General features: G+C 47.6%; 1 protein-coding gene across 3 annotated transcripts in view; it reads left to right on the top strand.

Moving 5' to 3' along the window:
- micu3a (mitochondrial calcium uptake family, member 3a) overlaps positions 1–26,067 on the top strand; it is a 47,278-nt gene that overhangs the window by 3,827 nt on the left and 17,384 nt on the right. For 2 of the 3 annotated variants that reach the window (XM_065003743.1, XM_065003742.1), the window contains exons 3-8: positions 121–152; positions 1,227–1,305; positions 16,642–16,689; positions 19,114–19,196; positions 19,401–19,472; positions 22,166–22,207. In XM_065003743.1, coding sequence (XP_064859815.1) covers positions 121–152; positions 1,227–1,305; positions 16,642–16,689; positions 19,114–19,196; positions 19,401–19,472; positions 22,166–22,207 — 356 coding nt within the window. The remainder of the gene's footprint in view (positions 1–120; positions 153–1,226; positions 1,306–16,641; positions 16,690–19,113; positions 19,197–19,400; positions 19,473–22,165; positions 22,208–26,067) is intronic. The other variant, XM_065003744.1, reaches the window with a different exon arrangement.

Raw genomic sequence — 26,067 nt, 5'->3', positions numbered from 1 at the left:
TCTCTCTCTCTGTCTCTCTATCTCTGTCCCGCTGTCTCTCTCTCACTTTCTCTCTCTCTCTCTCTCTCTCTCTCTCACTTGCTCTCTCTCTATCTCTCTCCCTCTCTCTCTTTCCTCCAGACAAGAAGCCGTGGATGTCCCTCACTAAACAGGTCTGAGAACAGTTAGTATTTTTGTTGATGAAGAGCTATGCTATAAAACTCCTGTTCCTACCTATACATGTAATGTATGATAAACTGTATATTTAAAACATATTAATATTGAATGTTTTAGACAGGGCTAGTGATGATTAGTTGACAGCTAGCTGTAATACCGTACATATACATAATAGCCATCTTCCCTATTCACACTTTAGTCATTCAGCATACTCTCTTATCCAGAGTGACCTACAGGAGCAATTACAGTTAAGTGCCTTGCTCAAGGGCACATTTTCACCTAGGCTGCTAGGAGATTCAAACCAGCGAGCTCTCGGTTACTGGCCCAACGCTCTTAACCTCCAGGCTACCTGCCACCCCACTGCCATAGTATTGCAGCAGCAATTGACTTGGAAGCATGCTATCGTATACAAGCTACTGCAGATGTAGGATCTTAATTTGAACTACAGCAGGAAAATAATCTTGCAGCAACAGGAAATGTGAATTATTATGTGGATTATAATTAATGGTCAATTTTGTTGGGATTCATATATTTTTCAGGGAAAATCAAATCTGAAATTTTAGTGTGGATGTTCTCCTGCGACAGGGTGATCAAATTAAGATCCCACATCTGTTCCTAACATGAAGCAACAGCATAGCATGTTTGTATGTTCTAGTCAGACAGGGACACTTCTAAAGGTTAAAGTCATGACTGCATTCCAAATGACACCCTATTCCCTCTTCCCTATATACCCTATTCCCTATTTAGAGCAGCAGGGTAGCCCAGTGGTTAGAGCATTGGACTTGTAACCAAAAAGTTGCAAGATCAAATCCCTGCGCTGACAAGATACAAACCTGTTGTTCTGCCCCTGAACAAGGTAGTTAACCCACTGTTCCTAGGCCGTCATTGAAAATAAGAATGTGTTCTTAACTGACTAGCCTAGTTAAATTAATGAACAGTGCACTACTTTTGAACAGGGCCCATAGGTCTTTGGTGACTAGTAGTAGACTATGTAGGGAAAAGGGTGTGATTGAGGACATGGAGTGGTGTGTGTCTGTGGAGACTCATAGCGTTGTCTCTGTTGACATCAGGAACTGGAGAAGATCTTGGGAGATACTCCAGCAGTGTGGCAGGGAACGTCCAAACTGTTCCGGAACCTACGGGAACGAGGTAGGGACTAAAGGAACGTTCTGTGTACCTCGTAATGGATTGTGTGTGTGTGTGTGTGTGTGACTGACTTCACACACAATTCCGCATGGCAAAGGCACCTTGAGCTAGTGCAAACATACACACACACGTACGCTCTCACACACAAACTCGCAGGCACTCACACACGCACACACACACACACACACACACACACACACACACACACACACACACACACACACACACACACACACACACACACACATACAAACACACACACACAATGATTAGCATGTTATCTGAGAGAGTAAGCACTTATATAGTTAAACTCATGGAAAGTCATGTACAGACCAGTCATAGCTACAGACCAGTCATAGCTACAGACCTGTCATAGCTACAGTCCAGTCATAGCTACAGACCAGTAATAGCTACAGACCAGTCATAGCTACAGACCTGTAATAGCTACAGACCAGTCATAGCTACAGACCTGTCATAGCTACAGTCCTGTCATAGCTACAGTCCAGTCATAGCTACAGACCAGTAATAGCTACAGACCAGTCATAGCTACAGTCCTGTCATAGCTACAGACCAGTCATAGCTACAGTCCTGTCATAGCTACAGACCAGTCATAGCTACAGTCCTGTCATAGCTACAGACCAGTCATAGCTACAGTCCTGTCATAGCTACAGTCCAGTCATAGCTACAGTCCAGTCATAGCTACAGTCCTGTCATAGCTACAGTCCTGTCATATCTACAGTGAAAGTGGTGCAGTGTGTCTTGGTGTATTTAGTCCAGGCTGTATGACAGTGACAGAACTACATGATGTCATAATGCTATAGGCTGTATGACAGAGACAGTGCTACATGATGTCATAATGCTATAGGCTGTATGACAGAGACAGTGCTACATGATGTCATAATGCTACAGGATGTATGACAGTGACAGTGCTACATGCTGTCATAATGCTACAGGCTGTGTGACTGTGACAGTGCTACATGATGTCATAATGCTACAGGCTGTATGACAGTGCTACATGATGTCATAATGCTACAGGCTGTATGACAGTGCTACATGATGTCATAATGCTACAGGCTGTATGACAGTGCTACATGATGTCATAATGCTACAGGCTGTATGACAGTGCTACATGATGTCATAATGCTACAGGCTGTATGACAGTGATAGTGTTGCGGTGTGTCTAGCTGTTCAGGCTCTGGTCACAGTGTGGTTCCTCTAAGCCGGGGCCGGTTCCCCCTGTGGTCACCTTACGGTCGCCCTGGTAAACCCTAAAAATAGAATCACTCTCTCTGCTCTTCCCATGTCATCCTCTCATCCTATACTTTCCTCTCTTCCCATCCTCTTCTCTTCTCCACCTCTCCCCTCAGTTCCCTCTCCTCTTGTCATTGTCACCCTCTCTTTCTTTATCACTCCTCTTCTCTGTTTTCCTCCCCCTTTCTTTCTTTGCCTCTCGTTTCCCTCTCTTTGCTCCCATCCAATGCTTTCCCTCCCCGCCCCTCCTCTCTTCTCCTCCTCTCTTTCCTCCTCTTCACCCTCTCCTCCATTCCTCTAGAAACATGCAGCAGCTCTCTTCCAACAGCAGAGCCTTCTGCCCTCCATCCATCCTCTCCAACATAAAAATTGAAACAGTGAAAATGAATCACATACATTAATAAGACGTGTACTGTACCACAGAGAGAGAGACATACTGTACGAGAGAGAGAGAGATGGATACTGTTCGAGAGAGAGGCAGGGACCCGGTCGCAATTAAAGCAATTGCTTGTGGAGTACGTAACAGTGGAATCACACGGCTGTTGATTCCCCACGGTGATAATTATAACACGCTCAGCAGCATGCCGTACTGCCTTCCCCAACCAGGAAGCTAAATATAAACCTCTCTCAATTATGTACCTCTCCTCCCTCTACACCTCTCTCTCCTCTCCTCCCTTACCCCTCTCTCTTTATTCTCCTTCCTCTACCCCTCTCTCTCTCTCCTCGCCTCCCTTACCCCTCTCTCTCCTCTCCTCCCTCTACCCCTTTCTCTCCCTAAACCCTCTACCCCTCTCTCTCCTCTCCTCCCTCTACCCCTCTCTCTCTCCTCTCCTCCCTCTACCTCTCTCTTTCTCCTCTCCTCCCTCTACCCCTCTCTCTCTATCCTCTCCTCCCTTTATCCCTCTCTCTCTCTTCCCACTACCCCTCTCTCTCTCCTCTCCTCCCTCTACCCCTCTCTTTCTCCTCTCCTCCTGTCACGTTCGTTGAAAGGAGTAGACAGAGGCACAGCGTGCGTAGGGTTCCACATATTTTAATAAACTGAAACTCACCAAACAAAACAATAAAGCACAAACTAAATGTGAAGCTACTGGTGTGCACACAGGCAACTAACTGTAGATAAGATCCCACAAATCACAATTAAGTAAATGGCTACCTAAATATGATCCCCAATCAGAGACAATGACAAACAGCTGCCTTTGATTGGGAACCATATCAGGCCACCACAGAAGTACAATTCACCTAGATGACCCACCCCAGTCACTCTCACGCCCCAACTAACATAGAGAATGAACAGCTCTCTAAGGTCAGGGTGTGATAGTACCCCCAAAGGTGCGGACTCCGACCGCAAAACCTGACTCAATAGGAGAGGGTCCGGTTGGGCATCTACCGTCGGGGGCAGCTACGGTGCGGGGCGAAGTACCCACTCCGCTCGCAGATACGTCTTTATCCAAGGCGGCTCTGGTGCGTGGATCGTCGCTAGAGGCTCCGGACCGTAGATCGTCGCGGTAGGCTCTGGACTGAGAACCCATGCTGGAGGCTCTGGTTTGATGACCGTCGCTGGAGGCTCTGGATTGATGACCGTCGCTGGAGGCTCTGATTTGATGACCGTCGCTGGAGGCTCTGGTTTGATGACCGTCGCTGGAGGCTCTGGTTTGATGACCGTCGCTGGAGGCTCTGGATTGATGACCGTCGCTGGAGGTTCCGGACCGCAGACTGTCACTGGAGGTTCCGAACCGCCGACCTTCGCTGGAGGCTCTGGACCGCAGACCGTCGCTGGAGGTTCCGAACCGCCGACCTTCGCTGGAGGCTCTGGCCCGCAGACCGTCGCTGGAGGTTCCGGACCGTAGACCTTCGCTGGAGGCTCTGGACCGTAGACCGTCGCTGGAGGTTCCGAACCGCCGACCTTCGCTGGAGGCTCTGGACCGCAGACCGTCGCTGGAGGTTCCGAACCGCCGACCTTCGCTGGAGGCTCTGGACCGCAGACCGTCGCTGGAGGTTCCGGACCGTAGACCGTCTCAGGAGGTTCCGGACCGCAGACCGTCTCAGGAGGTTCCGGACCGTAGACCGTCTCAGGAGGTTCCGGACCGCGGACCGTCTCAGGAGGTTCCGGACCGTGGACCGTCTCAGGAGGTTCCGGACCGTAGACCCTCTCAGGAGGTTCCGGACTGTGAAACGTCGCCGGAAGCTCTGGCCTGGGAACTGTCGCTGGAAGCTCTGGACTGGGAACTGTCGCTGGAAGCTCTGGACTGGGAACTGTCGCCGGAAGCTCTGGACTGGGAACTGTCGCCAGAAGCTCTGGACTGGGAACTGTCGCCGGAAGCTCTGGACTGGGAACTGTCGCCAGAAGCTCTGGACTGGGAACTGTCGCCAGAAGCTCTGGACTGGGAACTGTCGCTGGAAGCTCTGGACTGGGAACTGTCGCTGGAAGCTCTGGACTGGGAACTGTCGCCAGAAGCTCTGGACTGGGAACTGTCGCCGGAAGCTCTGGACTGAGAACTGTCGCCGGAAGCTCTGGACTGTGGAGGCGCACTGGAGGCCTGATGCATGGGACCGGTACAGGTGGCACCGGGCTGATGACACGCACCTTGGGGCGGGTGTGGGGAAGAGGCACAGGACGTACTGGACTGTGGAGGCGCACTGGAGGCCTGATGCATGGGACCGGGACTGATGGCACCAGGCTGGTGACACGCACCTCAGGGCAAGTGCGAGGAGCAGGAACAGGACGGAGCTGACTGGGGACACGCACTGGAGGCCTGATGCAGGACGGAGCTGACTGGGGACACGCACTGGAGGCCTGTTGCATGGGGCCAGTACATGTGGAACTGGACTGGGGACACGCACTTGAGGGAGAGTGCGAGGAGTTGGAACAGGACACACCTGACTGAGAAAGCGCACTTGAGGGAGAGTACGAGGAGTTGGCACAGGAAGCACTGGGTTGTGAAGGTGTACTGGAGACCTGGTGTGTATAGCCGGCATCAATTGTTCCGGAACTTTAACACACATTTCTGGATGAGTACGGGGAGCTGACTCAGGTGGCACCAAACTGACAACACGTTCCTTTATTCCAAATCCGTGTGTCCTCCACCAACTCAACAACTCTCCCATTTCTCTCTCCTCCGAATTCTCCTTCTTCTCCCAGACTGGCTCTGGTTCACTCCTCGGCTCCATGTGCCCCCCAAAAAATGATTGGGGTTTCTGTGGCCTTCCTCCCCGACTTCGTCGCTGTCCCTCCTTCGCTGCTTCCGCCTGCCTCCATGGTCGGCTCTTCTCTCCTGCTATTATGTCGTCCCAAGGCCAGGATGTTCTCTCTCTAATCTCCTCCACAGACCAGGATGCCATTACCTCCCGGGCACGTTGTGGTCTGTTGTTGGTGGGATCTTCTGCCACGTTCGTTGAAAGGAGTAGACAGAGGCACAGCGTGCGTAGAGTTCCACATATTTTAATCAACTGAAACTCACCAAACAAAACAATTAAGCACAAACTAAATGTGAAGCTACTGGTGTGCACACAGGCAACTAACTGTAGATAAGATCCCACAAATCACAATTGAGGAAATGGCTACCTAAATATGATCCCCAATCAGAGACAACGATAAACAGCTGCCTCTGATTGGGAACCATATCAGGCCACCATAGAAGTACAATTAACCTAGGATGACCCACCCTAGTCACTATCACGCCCCAACCAACATAGAGAATGAACAGCTCTCTAAGGTCAGGGCGTGACACCTCCCTCCCTCCCTCCCTCCCTCCCTCCCTCCCTCCCTCCCTCCCTCATCCCTCCCTCCCTCCCTCCCTCCCTCCATCCCATCCCTCCCTTCATCCCTCCCTCCCTCCCTCCCTCCCTCCCTCCCCTCCTCCCTCCCTCCCTCCCTCCCTCCCTCCCTCCCTCCCCCTCCCTCCCTCCCTCCCTCCCTCCTCCCTCCTCCCTCCCTCCCTCCCTCCATCCCTCCCCTCCCTCATCCCTCCCTCCCCTCCCTCCCTCCCTCCCTCCCTTCCCTCCCTCCCTCCCTCCCTCCCTTCCCTCCCCTCCCTTCATCCCTCCCTCCCTTCCCTTCCCTCCCCTCCCTCCCTCCTTCCCCTCCTTCCCTCCCCTTCATCCCTCCCTCCCTCTCCCATCCCTCCCTCCCTCATCCCTCCCTCCCTCCCTCCCTCCCTCCCTCCCTCCCTCCCTCATCTTTAATTCACCACACAATATTATCTCCAGAACTGTTACAAGTCGTTTGTATGCAGATCATCCTCATATTATGATCATATGTATATTCAGTTATGTGTTCTGTTATGTAACCAGCTAAGTATTTCAAATTAAGGTCATGATTATTTATTGTGTGTTATTGTGTTTGTGTGCATGTGTATGTGTGTATGTTTGTGTGTTTCTTCAATTCTACCCGACTGGTATGTTTTCTCAGTATCCAAGGGAAGAATTTCTCTGGAGAGAGGAAGGGAGGGAGGAGAGGAGAGGAGAGGGAGGGAGGGAGGAGGAGAGGAGAGGAGGGAGATGAGAGGGAGGGAGGGAGGGAGGGAGAGGGAGGGAGGAGGGGGAGGGAGGAGGGAAGGAGAGGAGAGGAGAGGAGAGGAGAGGAGAGGAGGGAGAGGGAGAGGAGAGGAGAGGAGAGGAGGGGAGGAGGGAAGGACAGGACAGGACAGGGAGGAGGGGAGAGGAGGAGAGAGAAGAGGACAGGGAGGAGGGGAGAGTAGGGGAGAGGAGAGGATGTTGTAAGTGTGGTAGACACACTAGACGTGTATGACACTAGATGTGTCTGACACTAGATGTGTTGGGAATGGGATGTAGGAGTGTATTAGGAAAACACTAGTGAGGAAGTTGGGTCTGTCTCCAAGCTACAGCATATTTTCATATTGGCTGGGTCTAGTGTTGGTATTTCTATGAATGGCAGGGAGAAAGTTGGTGAGGCCTCTGCCAAGACTACACACGCACACAGACTCATACACACTTACACCCTCACACACACTCACACACACAGTAACACCCTGGTGTCCCTGAGAAGGTCACACCTGGGCTCCAGAGTAGCGACGTGGAAATGTTTTCTTGTCCTTCCCTCTTCCTGTTGCTTTAGGGAGGCTCCCCGTGCACGTACTCCCCCACACATACACACACTTCACCCCTACACATACACACACCTTACCCCCACACATACACACACCTTACCCCCACACATACACACACCTCACCCTACACATACACACACCTCACCCTACACATACACACACCTCACCCCACACATACACACACCTCACCCCTATACATACACACACCTCACCCCCACACATCTCACCCTACACTTACACACACCTCACCCCACACATACACACACTCACCCCACACATACACACACCCTCACCCTACACATACACACATCCCTCACCCTACACATGCACACACCTCACCCCACACATACACACACCTCACCCCTACACATACACACACCTCACCCCTACACATACACACACCTCACCCCCCTACACATACACACATCTCACCCCTACACATACACACACCTCACCCCACACATACACACACCTCACCCCTACACATACACACACCTCACCCCACACATACACACACCTCACCCCTATACATACACACACCTCACCCCACACATACACACATACACACACCTCACCCCTACACATACACACACCTCACCCCCACACATACACACACCTCACTCCCTCACATACACACAACTCACCCCTACACATACACACACCTCACCCCACACATACACACAGATCTCACCCTACACATACACACATCTCACCCTACACATACACACACCTCACTCACCCCACACATACACACACCTCACCCCTACACATACACACACCTCACCCCTACACATACACACACCTCACCCTACACATACACACACCTCACCCCTACACATACACACACCTCACCCCTACACATACACACACCTCACCCCCACACATACACACACCTCACCCCTACACATACACACACCTCACCCACCCCACACATACACACACCTCACCCCACACATACACACACCTCACACCTACACATACACACACCTCACCCCTACACATACACACACCTCACCCCCACACATACACACACCTCACCCTACACATACACATTGGCTCACCCCTACACATACACACACCTCACCCCTCACACATACACACACCTCACCCCCACACATACACACACCTCACCCCTACACATACACACACCTCACCCCCACCACACACACACCTCACCCCCACACATACACACACCTCACCCCCCCACACATACACACACCTCACCCCCACACATACACACACCTCACCCCCCCCCACACATACACACACCTCACCCCACATATACACACACACCTCACCTCACACACACCTCACCCCCACACATACACACACCTCACCCCACACATACACACACCTCACCCCCACACACATACACACACCTCACCCCCACATACACACACACCTCACCCCCACACATTCACACACCTCACCCCCACACATACACACACCTCACCCCTACACATACACACACCTCACCCCCACACATACACACACCTCACCCCCACACACACATACACACACCTCACCCCACACATACACACACCATACACCTCACCTCACACACACATACACACACCTCACCCCCACACATACACACACCTCACCCTACACATACACACACCTCACCCCACATACACACACCTCACACACATACACACACCTCACCCCACACATACACACACCTCACCCCTACACCCCTACACATACACACACCTCACCCCCACACATACACACACCCTCACACCCACCCCCACACATACACACACCTCACCCCCACACATACACACACCTCACCCCCACACATACACACACCTCACCCCTACACATACACACACCTCACCCCCACACATACACACACCTCACCCCTCCACATACACACACCTCACCCCACACACACACACACCTCACCCCCACACATACACACACCTCACCCCTACACATACACACACCTCACCCCCCACACATACACACACCTCACCCCCACACATACACACACCCTCACCCCCACACATACACACATCACCTCACCCCCCCCCTCACATACACACATACACTCACCTCCCCCCACACATACACACACCTCCTCACCCCCCACATACACACACCTCACCCCTACACATACACACACCTCACCTCACCCCCACACACACACACACCTCACCCCCACACATACACACACCTCACCCCTACACATACACACACCTCACCCCTACACATACACACACCTCACCCCACACATACACACACCTCACCCCTCCACATACACACACCTCACCCCACACACACACACACCTCACCCCCCCCACACATACACACACACACCTCACCCCTCCACATACACACACCTCACCCCACACACATACACACACCTCACCCCCACATACACACACCCCACCCCTACACATACACACACCTCACCCCCACACATACACACACCTCACCCCACACATACACACACACACACCTCACCCCCACACATACACACACCTCACCCCCACACATACACACACCTCACCCCCACACATACACACACCTCACCCCACACATACACACACCTCACCACCCCACACATACACACACCTCACCCTACACATACACACACCTCACCCCACACATACACCCACCTCACCCCCTACACATACACACACCTCACCCCCACACATACACACACCTCACCCCCACACATACACACATACACACACCTCACCCCACACACACATACACACACCTCACCCCCACACATACACACACCCACCTCACACATACACACACCTCACCCTACACATACACACACCTCACCCCTACACATACACACATACACACACCTCACCCCACACATACACACACCTCACCTCACCCCTACACATACACACACCTCACCCCACACATACACACACCTCACCCTACACATACACACAACTCACCCCCACACATACACACACCTCACCCCCACACATACACACACCTCACCCCCACACATACACACAACTCACCCCTACACATACACATACCTCACCCCCACATACACACACCTCACCCCTCCACATACACACACCTCACCCCACACACACACACACACACCTCACCCCCACACATACACACACCTCACCCCTACAAATACACACACCTCACCCCTACACATACACACACCTCACCCCCACACATACACACACCTCACCCCCACACATACACACACCTCACACCCACATATCACACACACACACACCTCACCTCACCTCACCCCCACACATACACACACCTCATCCTACACATACAGATATACACACACCACACCCTACACATCCACACACCTCACCCTACATATACACACACCTCACCCCCCCACACATAAATACACCTCACCCTTACACATACACACACCTCACCCCCACACATACACCCACCTCACCCCCACACATACACACACACACACCCCCCACACACACACACCTCATCCTACACATTCACATATACACACACCACACCCTACACATACACACACCTCACCCCCACCCATACACACACCTCACCCCTACACATACACACACCTCACCCCCACACACACATACACACACCTCACCCTTACACATACACACACCTCACCCCCACACATACACCCACCTCACCCCTACACATACACACACCTCACCCCCATACATACACACACCTCATCCTACACATTCACATATACACACACCACACCCTACACATACACACACCTCACCCCCACACATACACACACCTCACCCTACACATACACACACCTCACCCCTACACATACACACACCTCACCCCCATACATACACACATACACACACCTCACCCCCACACATACACACATACACACACCTCACCCCACACACATACACACCTCACCTCACCCCCACACATACACACACCTCACCGCTACACATACACACACCTCACCTCACCCCTACACATACACACATACACACACCTCACCCCCAGACATACACACACCTCACCCACACACATACACACACCTCAGCCCTACACATACACACACACCTCACCCCTACACATACACACACCTCACACCTCACCCCCACACATACACACACCTCACCCCCACACCACTCTTTTTATCTTGCCAGTTAACATCAGCACTGCCCCACCAAAAAAAACAGAGAAAGTAGGAAAGGAGAGGAAATGAGAGGAAAGAGGGAAGGAGATAAAAGGAAAGAAAGAATGAAGTGATCAGGGAGAAAAGGTGTGGTTGAGGAGGAAGACAACGTGGAGACACGTCTCTGTTGTGTTTGTTCTCGGTGATGTCGGGACACGCTTCCTTTGGCACTCGGTGACGGCCGAGGACAGTTTCAATCCCCGGAATGGCGTCGGATTACCGTTTGCTGTGCGCATGAGTCGGTGCTGGGCGGCAGACTCTGGAATGTTTCTGTGTGTTGTCCCAGCACATTTTATTTGGGTTGTCATGTCAAGAAGAGAGAGAGAGAGAGAGAGAGAGAGAGAGAGAGTGTGTGTGTGCGTGGGTGCGTGCGGTATTGGTGACTCGCGTCTGGAATCCAGTGATGCTCTCTCTCTCTCACTGCAGTGCACAGTACAAACTCGTCAGAGAAAGTAGGCTTTCAAAGTGGGATAGTTAAGTTGGCCTTCCACTTCCAACAGGCATATAGGAAACAAAACCTTTTCAATATGGGACTGCTGATCAAAGTGTAATGTAATATACGAGATGATACCATATTATCAGAATGTAATATACATAAATGACTAAACAGTCAAATGTAGGAAGTCACTAATGTAAGAGGCTCTGGATAAGAGTGTCTGATAAATTACTAAACAGTCAAATGTATGAAGTCACTGATGTAAGAGGCTCTGGATAAGAGTGTCTGATAAATTACTAAACAGATAAATTACTAAACAGTCAAATGTAAGTCACTGAGTCACTGATGTCAAATGAGGTCACTCTGGATGGATAAGAGTGTCTGATAAATGACTAAACAGTCAAATGTATGAAGTCACTGATGTAAGAGGCTCTGGATAAGAGTGCTGATAAATGACTAAACAGTCAAATGTATGAAGTCACAGATGTAAGAGGCTCTGGATAAGAGTGTCTGATAAATGACTAAACAGTCAAATGTATGAAGTCACTGATGTAAGAGGCTCTGGATAAGAGTGTCTGATAAATTACTAAACAGTCAAATGTATGAAGTCACTGATGTAAGAGGCTCTGGATAAGAGTGTCTGATAAATGACTAAACAGTCAAATGTATGAAGTCACAGATGTAAGAGGCTCTGGATAAGAGTGTCTGATAAATGACTAAACAGTCAAATGTATGAAGTCACTAATGTAAGTGTCACGCCCTGACCTTAGTTATCTCTGTTTTCATTATTATTTGGTTTGGTCAGGGTGTGACAAGGGTGGTTTGTTTAGTTGTTGTCTTGTCTAGGGGTTTTTGTAAATGTAGGTAAATGTATGTCTATGGTTGCCTAGATTGGTTCTCAATTAGAGGCAGCTGTTTATCGTTGTCTCTGATTGGGAACCATATTTACGTATCCATATTTATTCCTTGGTTTATCAGTGGGTTATTGTCTATGTATAGTTGCCTGTGTCAACACCAGTGTTTATATCTTCACGGTCGTGTTGTTGTTTTGTTAGTTTGTTTAAGTGTTCTTTCTTTAATAAAGAGGAGTGTATTCTCATCACGCTGCGCCTCGGTCTCCTCGTTACAACCAACGTGACAGAATAACCCACCACACCAGGACCAAGTAGTGTGAAAGGGAGGAACAGCGCTTGGTGGAAAAATGGACCCGGGAGAAGGATGAGTGGGTGACAACCTGGGAGGAGATAGAGAGGTGGTCGATTGATCCAGGGAGTGTGCCAGAGCCCGCCTGGGATTCACTGGAACAGTGCGAGGAGGGATACAGGAGAATGGAGGAACGGCGACGATATAAGGGTACATGGTTAGCACCCAATATTTTTTTTGTGGGGGGGGGGGGGGCACGAGGAGGTTGGCTGAGTCAGGTAGGAGACCTGAGCCAACTCCTTGTGCTTACTGTGGGGATCGTGTTACTGGTCAGGCACCGTGTTATGCGGTGGAACGCACGGTGTCTCCAGTGCGCTATTCTAGCCCGGTGCGTTCTATTCCAGCTCCTCGCATTGGCCGGGCTAGAATGAGCATCCAGCCAGGAAGGAGGGTGCCGGCTCAGCACTCCTGGTCTCCAGTATACCTCCTTGGACCAGGATATCCTGCGCCGGCTCAGCCCAGTGCGTTCTCTGCCAGCGCCCTGCATAAGCAGGGCGAAAATAAACATCCAGCCAGGACGGGTTGTGTCAGCTCCAGTACATTCTGTGCCTGCTCCCCGCACTCGCCCTGAGGTGCGTGTCACCAGCCCAGTACCACCATTGCCAACACCAAGCACCAGGCTTCCCGTGCGCCTCCAGGGTCCAGTACTCCCTGTTCCTGCTCCTCGCACTCTCCCTGAGGTGCGTGTCACCAGCCCAGTACCACCATTGCCAACACCAAGCACCAGGCTTCCCGTGCGCCTCCAGGGTCCAGTACTCCCTGTTCCTGCTCCTCGCACTCGCCCTGAGGTGCGTGACCCCAGCCCGGTACCACCAGTGCCGGCATCACGCACCAGGCCTATAGTGCGCCTCGGCAGTCCAGAGCGTCCGGCGACAGTACCCAGTCCAGAGCGTCCGGCGACAGTTCACAGACCGGAACCTCCAACGACGGGCCACAGACCAGAACCTCCAACGACGGTCCCCAGCTCGGGGTCTCCAGCGACGGTCCCCAGCCCGGGGTCTCTATCGAGGGTCCCCAGCCCTCAATTTAAAGAAGGGAGGCGGCGTCCAGAACCAAAGCCGCCACCAAGGTTAGATGCCCACCCAGACCCTCCCATATAGGTTTAGGTTTGCGGCCGGGAGTCCTCACCTTTGGGGGGGAGGTACTGTCACGCCCTGACTGTAGTTGTCTTTGTTTTCTTGATTATTTGGATTGGTCAGGGTGTGACAAGGGTGGTTTGTTTAGTTGTTGTCTTTTCTAGGGGTTTTTGTACATCTATGGGGTTTTGGTTTGTCTAGGTAAATGTATGTCTATGGTTGCCTAGATTGGTTCTCAATTAGAGGCAGCTGTTTATCGTTGTCTCTGATTGGGAACCATATTTAGGTAGCCATATTCCTTGGTTTATCTGTGGGTTATTGTCTATGTATAGTTGCCTGTGTCAGCACCAGTGTTTATATCTTCACGGTCGTTTTGTTAGTTTGTTTTAGTGTTCTTCCTTTAATAAAGAGGAATGTATTCTCATCAATCTGTGCCTTGGTCTCCTCGTCTGAGAAATGACTAAACAGTCAAATGTATGAAGTCACTACTGTAAGAGGCTCTGGATAAGAGTGTCTGCTAAATGACTAAACATTAAAATGTAAAAACAATAGGAGGTTAAACTAGTAGAATAAAGACAGCAGGCAGTTGCAGTTCAAGCTGTATTGAGTTGGCCTCTCCTCGTGGGAGACAAGCTGTATTGAGTTGGCCTCTCCTCGTGGGAGACAAGCTGTATTGAGTTGGCCTCTCCTCGTGGGAGACAAGCCTTATTGAGTTGGCCTCTCCTCGTGGGAGACAAGCTGTATTGAGTTGGCCTCTCCTCGTGGGAGACAAGCTGTATTGAGTTGGCCTCTCCTCGTGGGAGACAAGCTGTATTGAGTTGGCCTCTCCTCGTGGGAGACAAGCTGTATTGAGTTGGCCTCTCCTCGTGGGAGACAAGCTGTATTGAGTTGGCCTCTCCTCGTGGGAGACAAGCTGTATTGAGTATTTGAGTAAGCCTGGGACAGGGAGCATCCATCCCTAGTGTGAGGTCCAGGGCAGGGGGCAGGGATGCAGGGGTAGCTCCACTAAGCTGAGGTATCATGTTCCCCTCCTCTCCCCTTCCTGAAGCAGGGAGTCTCTCTCCCGTAACACTCAGTGCAGTCACCCTGAACTATCAGTGGACAGACAGGCTACTGTCTTCCTCTCCAAACAAAAACCTGGTGGAAGAGGGAATGCTTTCAGCCGCCGTGTAACAGACCAACACTCACATATAGAGAAACATGAGCGCACACACACACACACACACACACACACACACACACACACACACACACACACACACACACACACACACACACACACACACACACACACACACACACACACACAGAGAGAGAAACATGAGCATACACACACTCCCCTTCCAGCACCTAGACCACAGCAGCGGTCCTCCATCTCACTGGGCCATGCCTGTGTTTCCCCTGGCCCCAACAAAGAGGAGCAGAGGGGACATCATCCTAAATGGACCACATACTGAGGCTGGCCATCCCCTCAACGCTTTACACCTTGCTTCTCCAAACACAACACGGCTGGTTGTGATCTCTTTCCACCCCCCTCCCCCCCACCGTGTGTGTATGTGTATATGCATTGGGGGTGTACATGTTTCTCTCTGTGTGTGTGTGTGTGTGTGTGTGTGTGTGTGTGTGTGTGTGTGTGTGTGTGTGTGTGTGTGTGTGTGTGTGTGTGTGTGTGTGTGTGTGTGTGTGTGTGTGTGTGTGTGTGTGTGTGTGTTCTACCACCCAGTGTTCTAGGTCTTGGGTCTCAGCACCGCTCACTTGCAGTGTAAAAACACCCGCAGCTCTAGTGTGGCCAAAACACCGCCTGCGGCTCAACTCAAAGGCACCTTTTTACATTTTTAGATGTTATCTGCATGAAAGGGGGGATTACTCCTTCTCTACTCCTCTCCGGGAGAAGAGGGGAGGAGGGGAAGGTCTGTTCTACCCTTCCATTTATCTAGAGGAGGCCCGTCTTTGAACAATCAGTAAACATTTTAATCTGGCCTTCAGCCAAGCCGCCTCTAGTGTCCCGGAGTTTGAAAGAAAAAAATCAGGACCCCGACCAGCTGTTTGAGAGTTGGTGAAGGAGAGCGAGAAGGAGAGAGAGAGAGAGTGCTTTATTGTACATTAACAGAATGAATCTTGTCAACTGTCCTTTGATGTTCCTTCTTCTCTTTTTCTTTCCAGGCATCATCGCTTACACCGAGTATCTCTTTCTGCTCTGCATTCTGACAAGTGAGTCTCTCTATGCTCTACACTCTCTCTCTTTCTCTCTCTTCCACTCCCTCTCTTTCTCTCTATCACATACTCTTTCTATCTCTTTCTTTCCCTCTCTCTCACTCTCTTTCTCTCTCTATGTTCTACTCTCTGCCCTACCTCTCTCTCTCTCTCATGAAGAGGGGCTGGTGGTGCCCTCTGCTTACATTAAACACAAATCATTACTAAAGGCCAGCGTTGGTCTGTTAAAGTTTACAGTATGTCCCAGACATGGGCGGCCCACCCAAGATCTCCAGTCCCTGAAAAAATACAAAAATCTCCTGTACCTTACACTACGGTAGGTGGTCAAATCTACACTTACCCTGAAGAAGCTGCCAAGACACAGAAGGTCCTGAGTTAAGACAAGATAAGATAAAACACGAGTTAAGACAAGATAAGATAAAACACGAGTCAAGACAAGATAAGATAAAACACGAGTTAAGACAAGATAAGATAAAACACGAGTTAAGATAAGATAAGATAAAACATTAGTTGTTAGTTTGTTTTGTGTGATAATGCCTCCTTTTGTTAGCGCGTTCGGTATACATATCCAAATGCTCATTCTGGTCAGCGTTACGTCGGGCAAAAACTTCAAAAACGTATATTACAGGTCGAAGAAACATTTCAAACTAAGTACAGAATCAATCATTAGAATGTTAACATATAGCTTCAATAAAGTTCCAACCGGAGTATTCCTTTGTGTCTTGATGAGCAATGGAACGCAAGTGGATACCATGAGGAATGCGCGTGATCAGAAAATGGCTGACTGCCAGTCACCTGATAGATTCTGCTCTCATTCAGTCCCACAACACAGTAGAAGTCTCATTCAAATTCTATATACGGTTGACATCTAGTGGAAGCCCTAGGAAGTGCAACATCATTAATATCTCAAGGGGATTTCAATGGGAACTGTGGTAAATACCTACCAAGCTCAGATTTCTCACTTCCTGTTTTGATTTCTCCTCAGGATTTTGCCCGCCATATGAGTTCTGTTATACTCACAGACATCATTCAAACAGTTTTAGAAACTTTAGAGTGTTTTCTATCCAATACTACTAATAATATGCAGGCCGTTTACTCTGGGCAACTTATTCATCCAAGCTACTCAACACTGCCCCCCAGCCATAAGAAGTTTAAGACAATATAAGATAAAGCATGTGTTACAACAACATTGAAAATTGAGTGGCTTTGAGACAGGTGCTTAGCAGGTAGCCTAGCGGTTAGAGCATTGGGCCAATAACCGAAAGGTTGCTCGTTCGAATACCCGAGCCGACGATGTGAAAAATCTGTTGATGTGCCCTTGAGCAAGGCACTTAACCCTAATATGCTCCAGGGACGTTGCACCACCCTGTAAAACAACACATTTCACTGTACCTATCCAGTGTATGTGACAATGAAAGATATTATTTTGTAAATGAAGACTCAACACACATCTGCTCCCAACATTTCAACTCCTATAAATGTAGGTATTCATCATATAGGCCTTCATCAACATTGTTACAATAAAAACACACTTGGAGGCATATATTGCTTTGCCTGCGCCCCAAATGGCACCCAATTCGCTATATAGTGCACTACTTCTGTCCATGGCCCTGGGGAAAAAAAGTGGTGCACTACATAGGGAATAGGATGCTATTTGGGACGTAGGCTTGAGACTGGCGTTGACAGTCTGTGCAGATAAATCTCCAGCCACACTCTGAGGTGCTGCTCTGCTGTTGTTGCTCACTGAGGGTCTAACGAGGCAATGAGGCATCTCAGTCATCGCTGCGACACACACTTTGCGTGGTAACCCAGCGCTGGAGTAATATTGACATAGCACTTGCCAAGATGAGAGAGAAAGATCAACAGGTATGCATGTACATTGTACCCCCAAGCTGACAAGGTACAAATCTGTTGTTCTGCCCCTGAACAGGCAGTTAACCCACTGTTCCTAGACCGTCATTGAAAATAAGAATTTGTTCTTAACTGACTTGCCTAGTTAAATAAAGGTCAAATAAAAATAAATTTAGCAGACGCTCTTATCCAAAGCGACTTAAAGGGGCCGTTAAGGTTAAGTGCCTCGCGCAAGGGCACATCTACAGATGTTTCACCTAGTCGGCTCACGGATTCAAACCAGTGACCTTTGGGTAAAGATGAATTCATGGATATCATTTCAACAGTAGTGACGTAGTGAGATATGTGGGATGGTAACAATGATAACACAGACAACTGTGTCAAATTACATTGATGTGTTTGAGCAAAACAGACCTTGCCATCACCTGGATACACTGATAGCAGAACACATAATGACTTGAGTCCAGTCCCTGTGGTGTTGAGATCACTCATCTTTCTAGACATCTAGTAGTCCATTCAGTCCCTACGGTGTGGAGATTAGTCATCTTCATACCTCCTCCTCTTCCTCAGAGCCCCACGCAGGCTTCAAGATCGCCTTCAACATGTTCGACGCCGACGGCAACCAGATGGTTGACAAGAGGGAGTTCCTAGTGGTGAGTTACCCTTACTGCTCCCTTAATAAATAAAGAATTGGATTTGAATAATGCATTTAACAGTTTTATGTGTCAAGAAGATAACTGCTGCACACTGTTGATCTCACACATCATCCCTCTCCTCTCCTCTCCTCTCCTCTCCTCTCCTCTCCTCTCCTCTCCTCTCCTCTCCTCTCCTCTCCTCTCCTCTCCTCTCCTCTCTAGCTGCAGGAGATCTTCAGGAAGAAAAATGAGAAGAAGGGGAGGAAAGGAGATGTGGAGAAGTCAGCTCAGCTGGTAAGAGCAAACAAGAGGGAGAGAGAGTATATTTGTGATTGTATGTATGTGTCAGTGTGTGTGTGTGCGTGTCGTGCATGCATGCATGTGTTCTAGCTAATTTCCCCCACAGCAAGCGGCAGGACCAGCCTCTCCCAACAGTATCTCTCACCCCAAGTCAAACAACAATGTCTGTTTTATTTAGTTTCTGTTATGCTATTGAAAGTGTCTTTACAAATAATTATACACCAAGAATAGATCATAAATCTGTCTTGCCTACTACTTACTAGAGCTACATACTGTGTACTAATACTACATACTATTTATAATGTTCTGTTTAGTGAAAACGAATGCAGTAAGCGACACGTATCAACATACTAGACTCACCTATACTGAGATCTAATGTGCGACCGTGTTGTTTCCCTCCATTGGTTTATTTTGGTAGCACCTCCCCTTATCTCATTATCAGGTGAATATCAGCTGTTGTCAAACACACGTGGGTCTGAAAAGACACGTATCTCTCTCAACAGCATGCAGCGAATTCTACTAGTGAAAAGACAAAATGAGTATGACATCCTGGCATTGAAAACTTGGAACATTTCATACACTATAAAATGTTCTATTTTCACATACCCAAAGTGCCTACTATTTAGAACGCAGGTACGGGCATTTGGACACAGCCCACGTGTGTTGTACTTGTTATCAATACTGATTTGAGGGGTCAAAGACATCATATTTGAGGAAAACAAATATTTATCTTACAGTATAATATGACATTAAAACATCAACCTCCAAGCATGTTCAGGACTTGTTTTGTCGCCACACTTCACACACACACACTACAGAGAGTGCATTCGGTTCACTTTGAAGTTAAGATCCCTCTCGCTTACGTCAGGACCGGTGGGAGACGAGCAGAGCCAAAATGGCCTCCTTTCCCAGTGTTTTGTGGATGGGTGACATCTCCCGTAAGCAGCCCATGTGGCCCAACATAAACAAGACGATCTGATAGAGAGATAAGAGGGGATGAGAGGGGATTGTGGGAGTTTCTGTGGCTTTAGCTTCAGAGGGACCAGACACACTTAGCCAGACGGCTCCTCGGAGGGGCACAGCTGAGGAATGTTGTTTAAAGACTGGGTCCTAAATGGCACCCTACAGAGGTAGGATCTTCATTTGAGCCAGTTTGTTACAGCAGGAAAATAATCCTGCAGCAACAGGAAATGTGAATTATGTGTATTATATTGAATGGCCATTTTTGTCGGGGTTGATACATTTTCCGTAAGGGAAAATCAGGTCGGACATTTCAAAGTGGAAACACTACAATACACTACAAGTTTAACATTTCCTTCAGTTCTCCTGCAACAGTGTGATCAAATTAAGATCCTACATCTGTATTCCCTTTAAAGTGCCCTACTCAATTTCCTATAGACGGGTTGTCTGACAACGTCACGGAAATGATGAATGATGGTGATGAAATGATGATTCTGAACGGTCAGATAGCGAGCAACAATGACAACAAGCTGCCATGTGGGGAATCGTGGGTTGTTCGTTTCATCTTGTTATTAATACCATGTCTTGTTTTGACTGGTCATGTCTATGCTAATATGGCAAAAATAACAAGTGCTTATTGTGCAAATGTATTTATGTTTTCAATAAACATTGGAGACTAAATATAGTTTACATGTTGTCAACAGTCTAAGCCAACCCAGTCTGTTTTGCCCCATAGTTGCGCACGCCTCGGTTTTGCTGCTAAACAACCAACTTTCTATATAGTGCACTACTTTTGCACCCTATTCCCTATATAGTGCACTCATTTTGACCAGAGCCCATAGTCAATATAAGTGCGCTTTATACAGGTGTAGGATCTTAATTAGAGCTAGTTTGCTACAGCCTGAAAATAATCCTGCATCAACAGGAAATGTGAATTATTATGTGGATTGATACCTTTTTGTTTGGCCAAATAAAGTCTGACATTTTAAAGTGGAAATTACAAACTTCAGAATCCTTTTTAAAACTCAAATGCAACTACAAGTTTGCACTTCCTGCTGTGCATGAGAATTCTCAGCAATTAAGATCCTACATCTGTTGGGAACAAGGGGCCATTTCAGACACAGCCCAGATGGTCTAATATGTGGCCCGCTGATCCTCCGTGCCCCTTCAATAACAGAATCAGATACGCTGTCTCTTTAACGTTAGGATAACGTTATGCTAATGGTGTGTGTATGTTAAGGTGCCATGTGAATGATACAATCATATGGTGCTATCTGTGGCAATCTGACGGTATGTTTTGGGAGCTGTATGACCAGTGTGGCACGTTGTGAACACACACTTTATCCTTTACATAGTGGATGTCCCAAATGGCACCCTATTCCATATGTGGTGCACTACTTTTGACCAGGGCTCTGGGTCAAAAGTAGGTCACGTTCTAGGAAACAGGGTGCCATTTTGGATGCAAGCGTCATTTACTTTATGGTAGAAATATGACCTATAGAGAAGTAATACCTGTAGAGCACGTTGTGTTATGTTGTGTAGCTACAAGTGTGTTGGTTTACGGTAGCAGTACTCCTGTTGTGCATTTGAGCCAGTGTGTCTCTCCTTGCATGCATCTATTCTAACATGTGACCTTTCTCTTCTTCCTCTTCTTCCTCCTCCTCTTCATCCTCCTCCTTTTTGACCGCATGCCGTGTCGTCCTCCTCCTCGTCTCTCTTTGTAAAAGAGTATGCAGCTCTATGGATATCAGGTTGCTCCCATCAACAGCGTATGTATCAACCCAACCGCGCCCGAAATGGCACCCTATTCCCTATATAGTGCACTACTATTGTCCAAAAGTATTGCGTTAGTGAATAGGGAGCCATTTCGGACACACCTGTGTACCTTTGTACCTACCTGGTCTAAACTCTGTATATCTAGATCTATAGAAATAGAGTGAAATAGATAGAAATCCATTGAAATAGACCTTCCTTGTGTTCTGGCTGTCTGTCATATTGACTGAGTGATTGATTGAGGAGGGGTGGAGGGGTGGTGGAGGAGTAACGATTCTAGGGGTCAGAGAGAGGGGCGTCAACAAAAGAGGATGATTTGATTTAGAATGACTAAGAAACACTCTGGCTTAAAATAGAACCGGGGGAGGGGGGGAGGGGGGGGGGTGTTGGCAAATAGTATGGATAGTAGAGTGAGCACACATTTTGAAGTAAGCACCTTACATGTAAGTACCCTCAATGAAGTAGGCAGACTAGTAAGAACCCTGTGCAAATAAGATCACTCTAGTGATGTAATAACCCTATGAAGTAAACACAGTCATTATGATGTAATAACCCTATGAAGTAAACACAGTCCTTATGATGTAATCACTCTATGAAGTAAACACAGTCCTTATGATGTAATAACCCTATGAAGGAAACACAGTCCTTATGATGTAATCACTCTATGAAGTAAACACAGTCCTTATGATGTAATAACCCTATGAAGTAAACACAGTCCTTATGATGTAATGACCCTATGAAGTAAACACAGTCCTTATGATGTAATAACCCTATGAAGTAAACACAGTCCTTATGATGTAATAACCCTATGAAGTAAACACAGTCCTTATGATGTAATAACCATATGAAGTAAACGCAGTCCTTATGATGTAAGCACACTATGAAGTAAACACAGTCCTTATGATGTAAGCACACTATGAAGTAAACACAGTCCTTATGATATAAGCACACTATGAAGTAAACACAGTCCTTATGATGTAATAACCCTATGAAGTAAACACAGTCCTTATGATATAAGCACACTATGAAGTAAACACAGTCCTTATGATGTAAGCACACTATGAAATAAACACAGTCCTTATGATGTAATAACCCTATGAAGTAAACACAGTCCTTATGATGTAAGCACACTATGAAGTAAACACAGTCCTTATGATATAAGCACACTATGAAGTAAACACAGTCCTTATGATGTAATAACCCTATGAAGTAAACACAGTCCTTATGATGTAAGCACACTATGAAGTAAACACAGTCCTTATGATGTAAGCACACTATGAAATAAACACAGTCCTTATGATGTAATAACCCTATGAAGTAAACACAGTCCTTATGATGTAATAACCCTATGAAGTAAACACAGTCCTTATGATGTAATGACCCTATGAAGTAAACACAGTCCTTATGATATAAGCACACTATGAAGTAAACACAGTCCTTATGATATAAGCACACTATGAAGTAAACACAGTCCTTATGATGTAATAACCATATGAAGTAAACGCAGTCCTTATGATGTAATAACCCTATGAAGTAAACACAGTCCTTATGATATAAGCACACTATGAAGTAAACACAGTCCTTATGATATAAGCACACTATGAAGTAAACACAGTCCTTATGATGTAATAACCCTATGAAGTAAACGCAGTCCTTATGATGTAATAACCCTATGAAGTAAACACAGTCCTTATGATATAAGCACACTATGAAGTAAACACAGTCCTTATGATGTAATAACCATATGAAGTAAACGCAGTCCTTATGATATAAGCACACTATGAAGTAAACACAGTCCTTATGATGTAAAGTAAACACAGTCCTTATGATGTAATAACCTAAAGTAAACACAGTCCTTATGATGTATGATGTACACTATGAAGTAAACACAGTCCTTATGATGTAAGCACACTATGAAGTAAACACAGTCCTTATGATGTAAGCACACTATGAAGTAAACACAGTCCTTATGATGTAAGCACACTATGAAGTAAACACAGTCCTTATGATATAAGCACACTATGAAGTAAACACAGTCCTTATGATATAAGCACAGTCCTTATGATGTAAACACAGTCCAGTCCTTATGATGTAATAACCCTATGAAGTAAACACAGTCCTTATGATGTAATAACCCTATGAAGTAAACACAGTCCTTATGATGTAATGACCCTATGAAGTAAACACAGTCCTTATGATATAAGCACACTATGAAGTAAACACAGTCCTTATGATATAAGCACACTATGAAGTAAACACAGTCCTTATGATATAAGCACACTATGAAGTAAACACAGTCCTTATGATGTAATAACCATATGAAGTAAACGCAGTCCTTATGATGTAATAACCCTATGAAGTAAACACAGTCCTTATGATATAAGCACACTATGAAGTAAACACAGTCCTTATGATATAAGCACACTATGAAGTAAACACAGTCCTTATGATGTAATAACCCTATGAAGTAAACACAGTCCTTATGATGTAATAACCCTATGAAGTAAACACAGTCCTTATGATATAAGCACACTATGAAGTAAACACAGTCCTTATGATGTAAGCACACTATGAAGTAAACACAGTCCTTATGATGTAAGCACACTATGAAGTAAACACAGTCCTTATGATATAAGCACACTATGAAGTAAACACAGTCCTTATGATGTAAGCACACTATGAAGTAAACACAGTCCTTATGATATAAGCACACTATGAAGTAAACACAGTCCTTATGATATAAGCACACTATGAAGTAAACACATACCTTATGATATAAGCACACTATGAAGTAAACACAGTCCTTATAATATAAGCACACTATGAAGTAAACACAGTCCTTATGATATAAGCACACTATGAAGTAAACACATACCTTATGATATAAGCACACTATGAAATACACAGTCCGGATGTAAGCACACTCTATGAAGTAAGTGTGTGCACTGTATAGGGAATAGGGTGCCATTTGAGACGTAGCCAGTGATAGTCAGTGTTCGATTCCAGGTTAACCCATAGAGGACTCTCTCTCAGATCAATAGGCTGTCTACGTGGTCATGTTTAGACTATAGCCCTGTCTCTCACTCAGCCTTAATGCACATTTCCCTCCACTCACTGTGGGGGAGTGAAGGAGCATAATGGTCTATACTCAAACACAGCCCCAGAACCAGGCCACTGTCTGTCCCCCTACAGAGGAGCAGACGTCTCCCTCCTGTCACTAACCCGATGGACGACAGGCCAGTACAACCTGTGATGTTCAATGGCCGCCCCTGTATTCCCCTATAGACAGAGACAAGACAGGTGGCCAATCACTGCATTCCCCTATAGAGAGAGACAAGACAGGTGGGCCAATCACTGTGTTCCCCTATAGAGAGAGACAAGACAGGTGGGCCAATCACTGCATTCCCCTATAGACAGAGACAAGACAGGTGGCCAATCACTGCATTCCCCTATAGAGAGAGACAAGACAGGTGGGCCAATCACTGCATTCCCCTATAGAGAGAGACAAGACAGGTGGGCCAATCACTGCATTCCCCTATAGACAGAGACAAGACAGGTGGCCAATCACTGCATTCCCCTATAGACAGAGACAAGACAGGTGGCCAATCACTGTATTCCCCTATAGACAGAGACAAGACAGGTGGCCAATCACTGTGTTCCCCTATAGACAGAGATAAGACAGGTGGGCCAATCACTGTATTCCCCTATAGACAGAGACAGGTGGGCCAATCACTGCATTCCCCTATAGAGAGAGACAAGACAGGTGGCCAATCACTGTATTCCCCTATAGACAGAGACAAGACAGGTGGCCAATCACTGTATTCCCCTATAGACAGAGACAAGACAGGTGGCCAAT

Source organism: Oncorhynchus nerka, linkage group LG18 (assembly GCF_034236695.1).
Source record: "Oncorhynchus nerka isolate Pitt River linkage group LG18, Oner_Uvic_2.0, whole genome shotgun sequence".
NCBI lineage: Eukaryota > Metazoa > Chordata > Actinopteri > Salmoniformes > Salmonidae > Oncorhynchus > Oncorhynchus nerka.
Note: the sequence above shows the minus strand (reverse complement) of the source record. Positions and strands in the feature narration are given on the sequence as shown.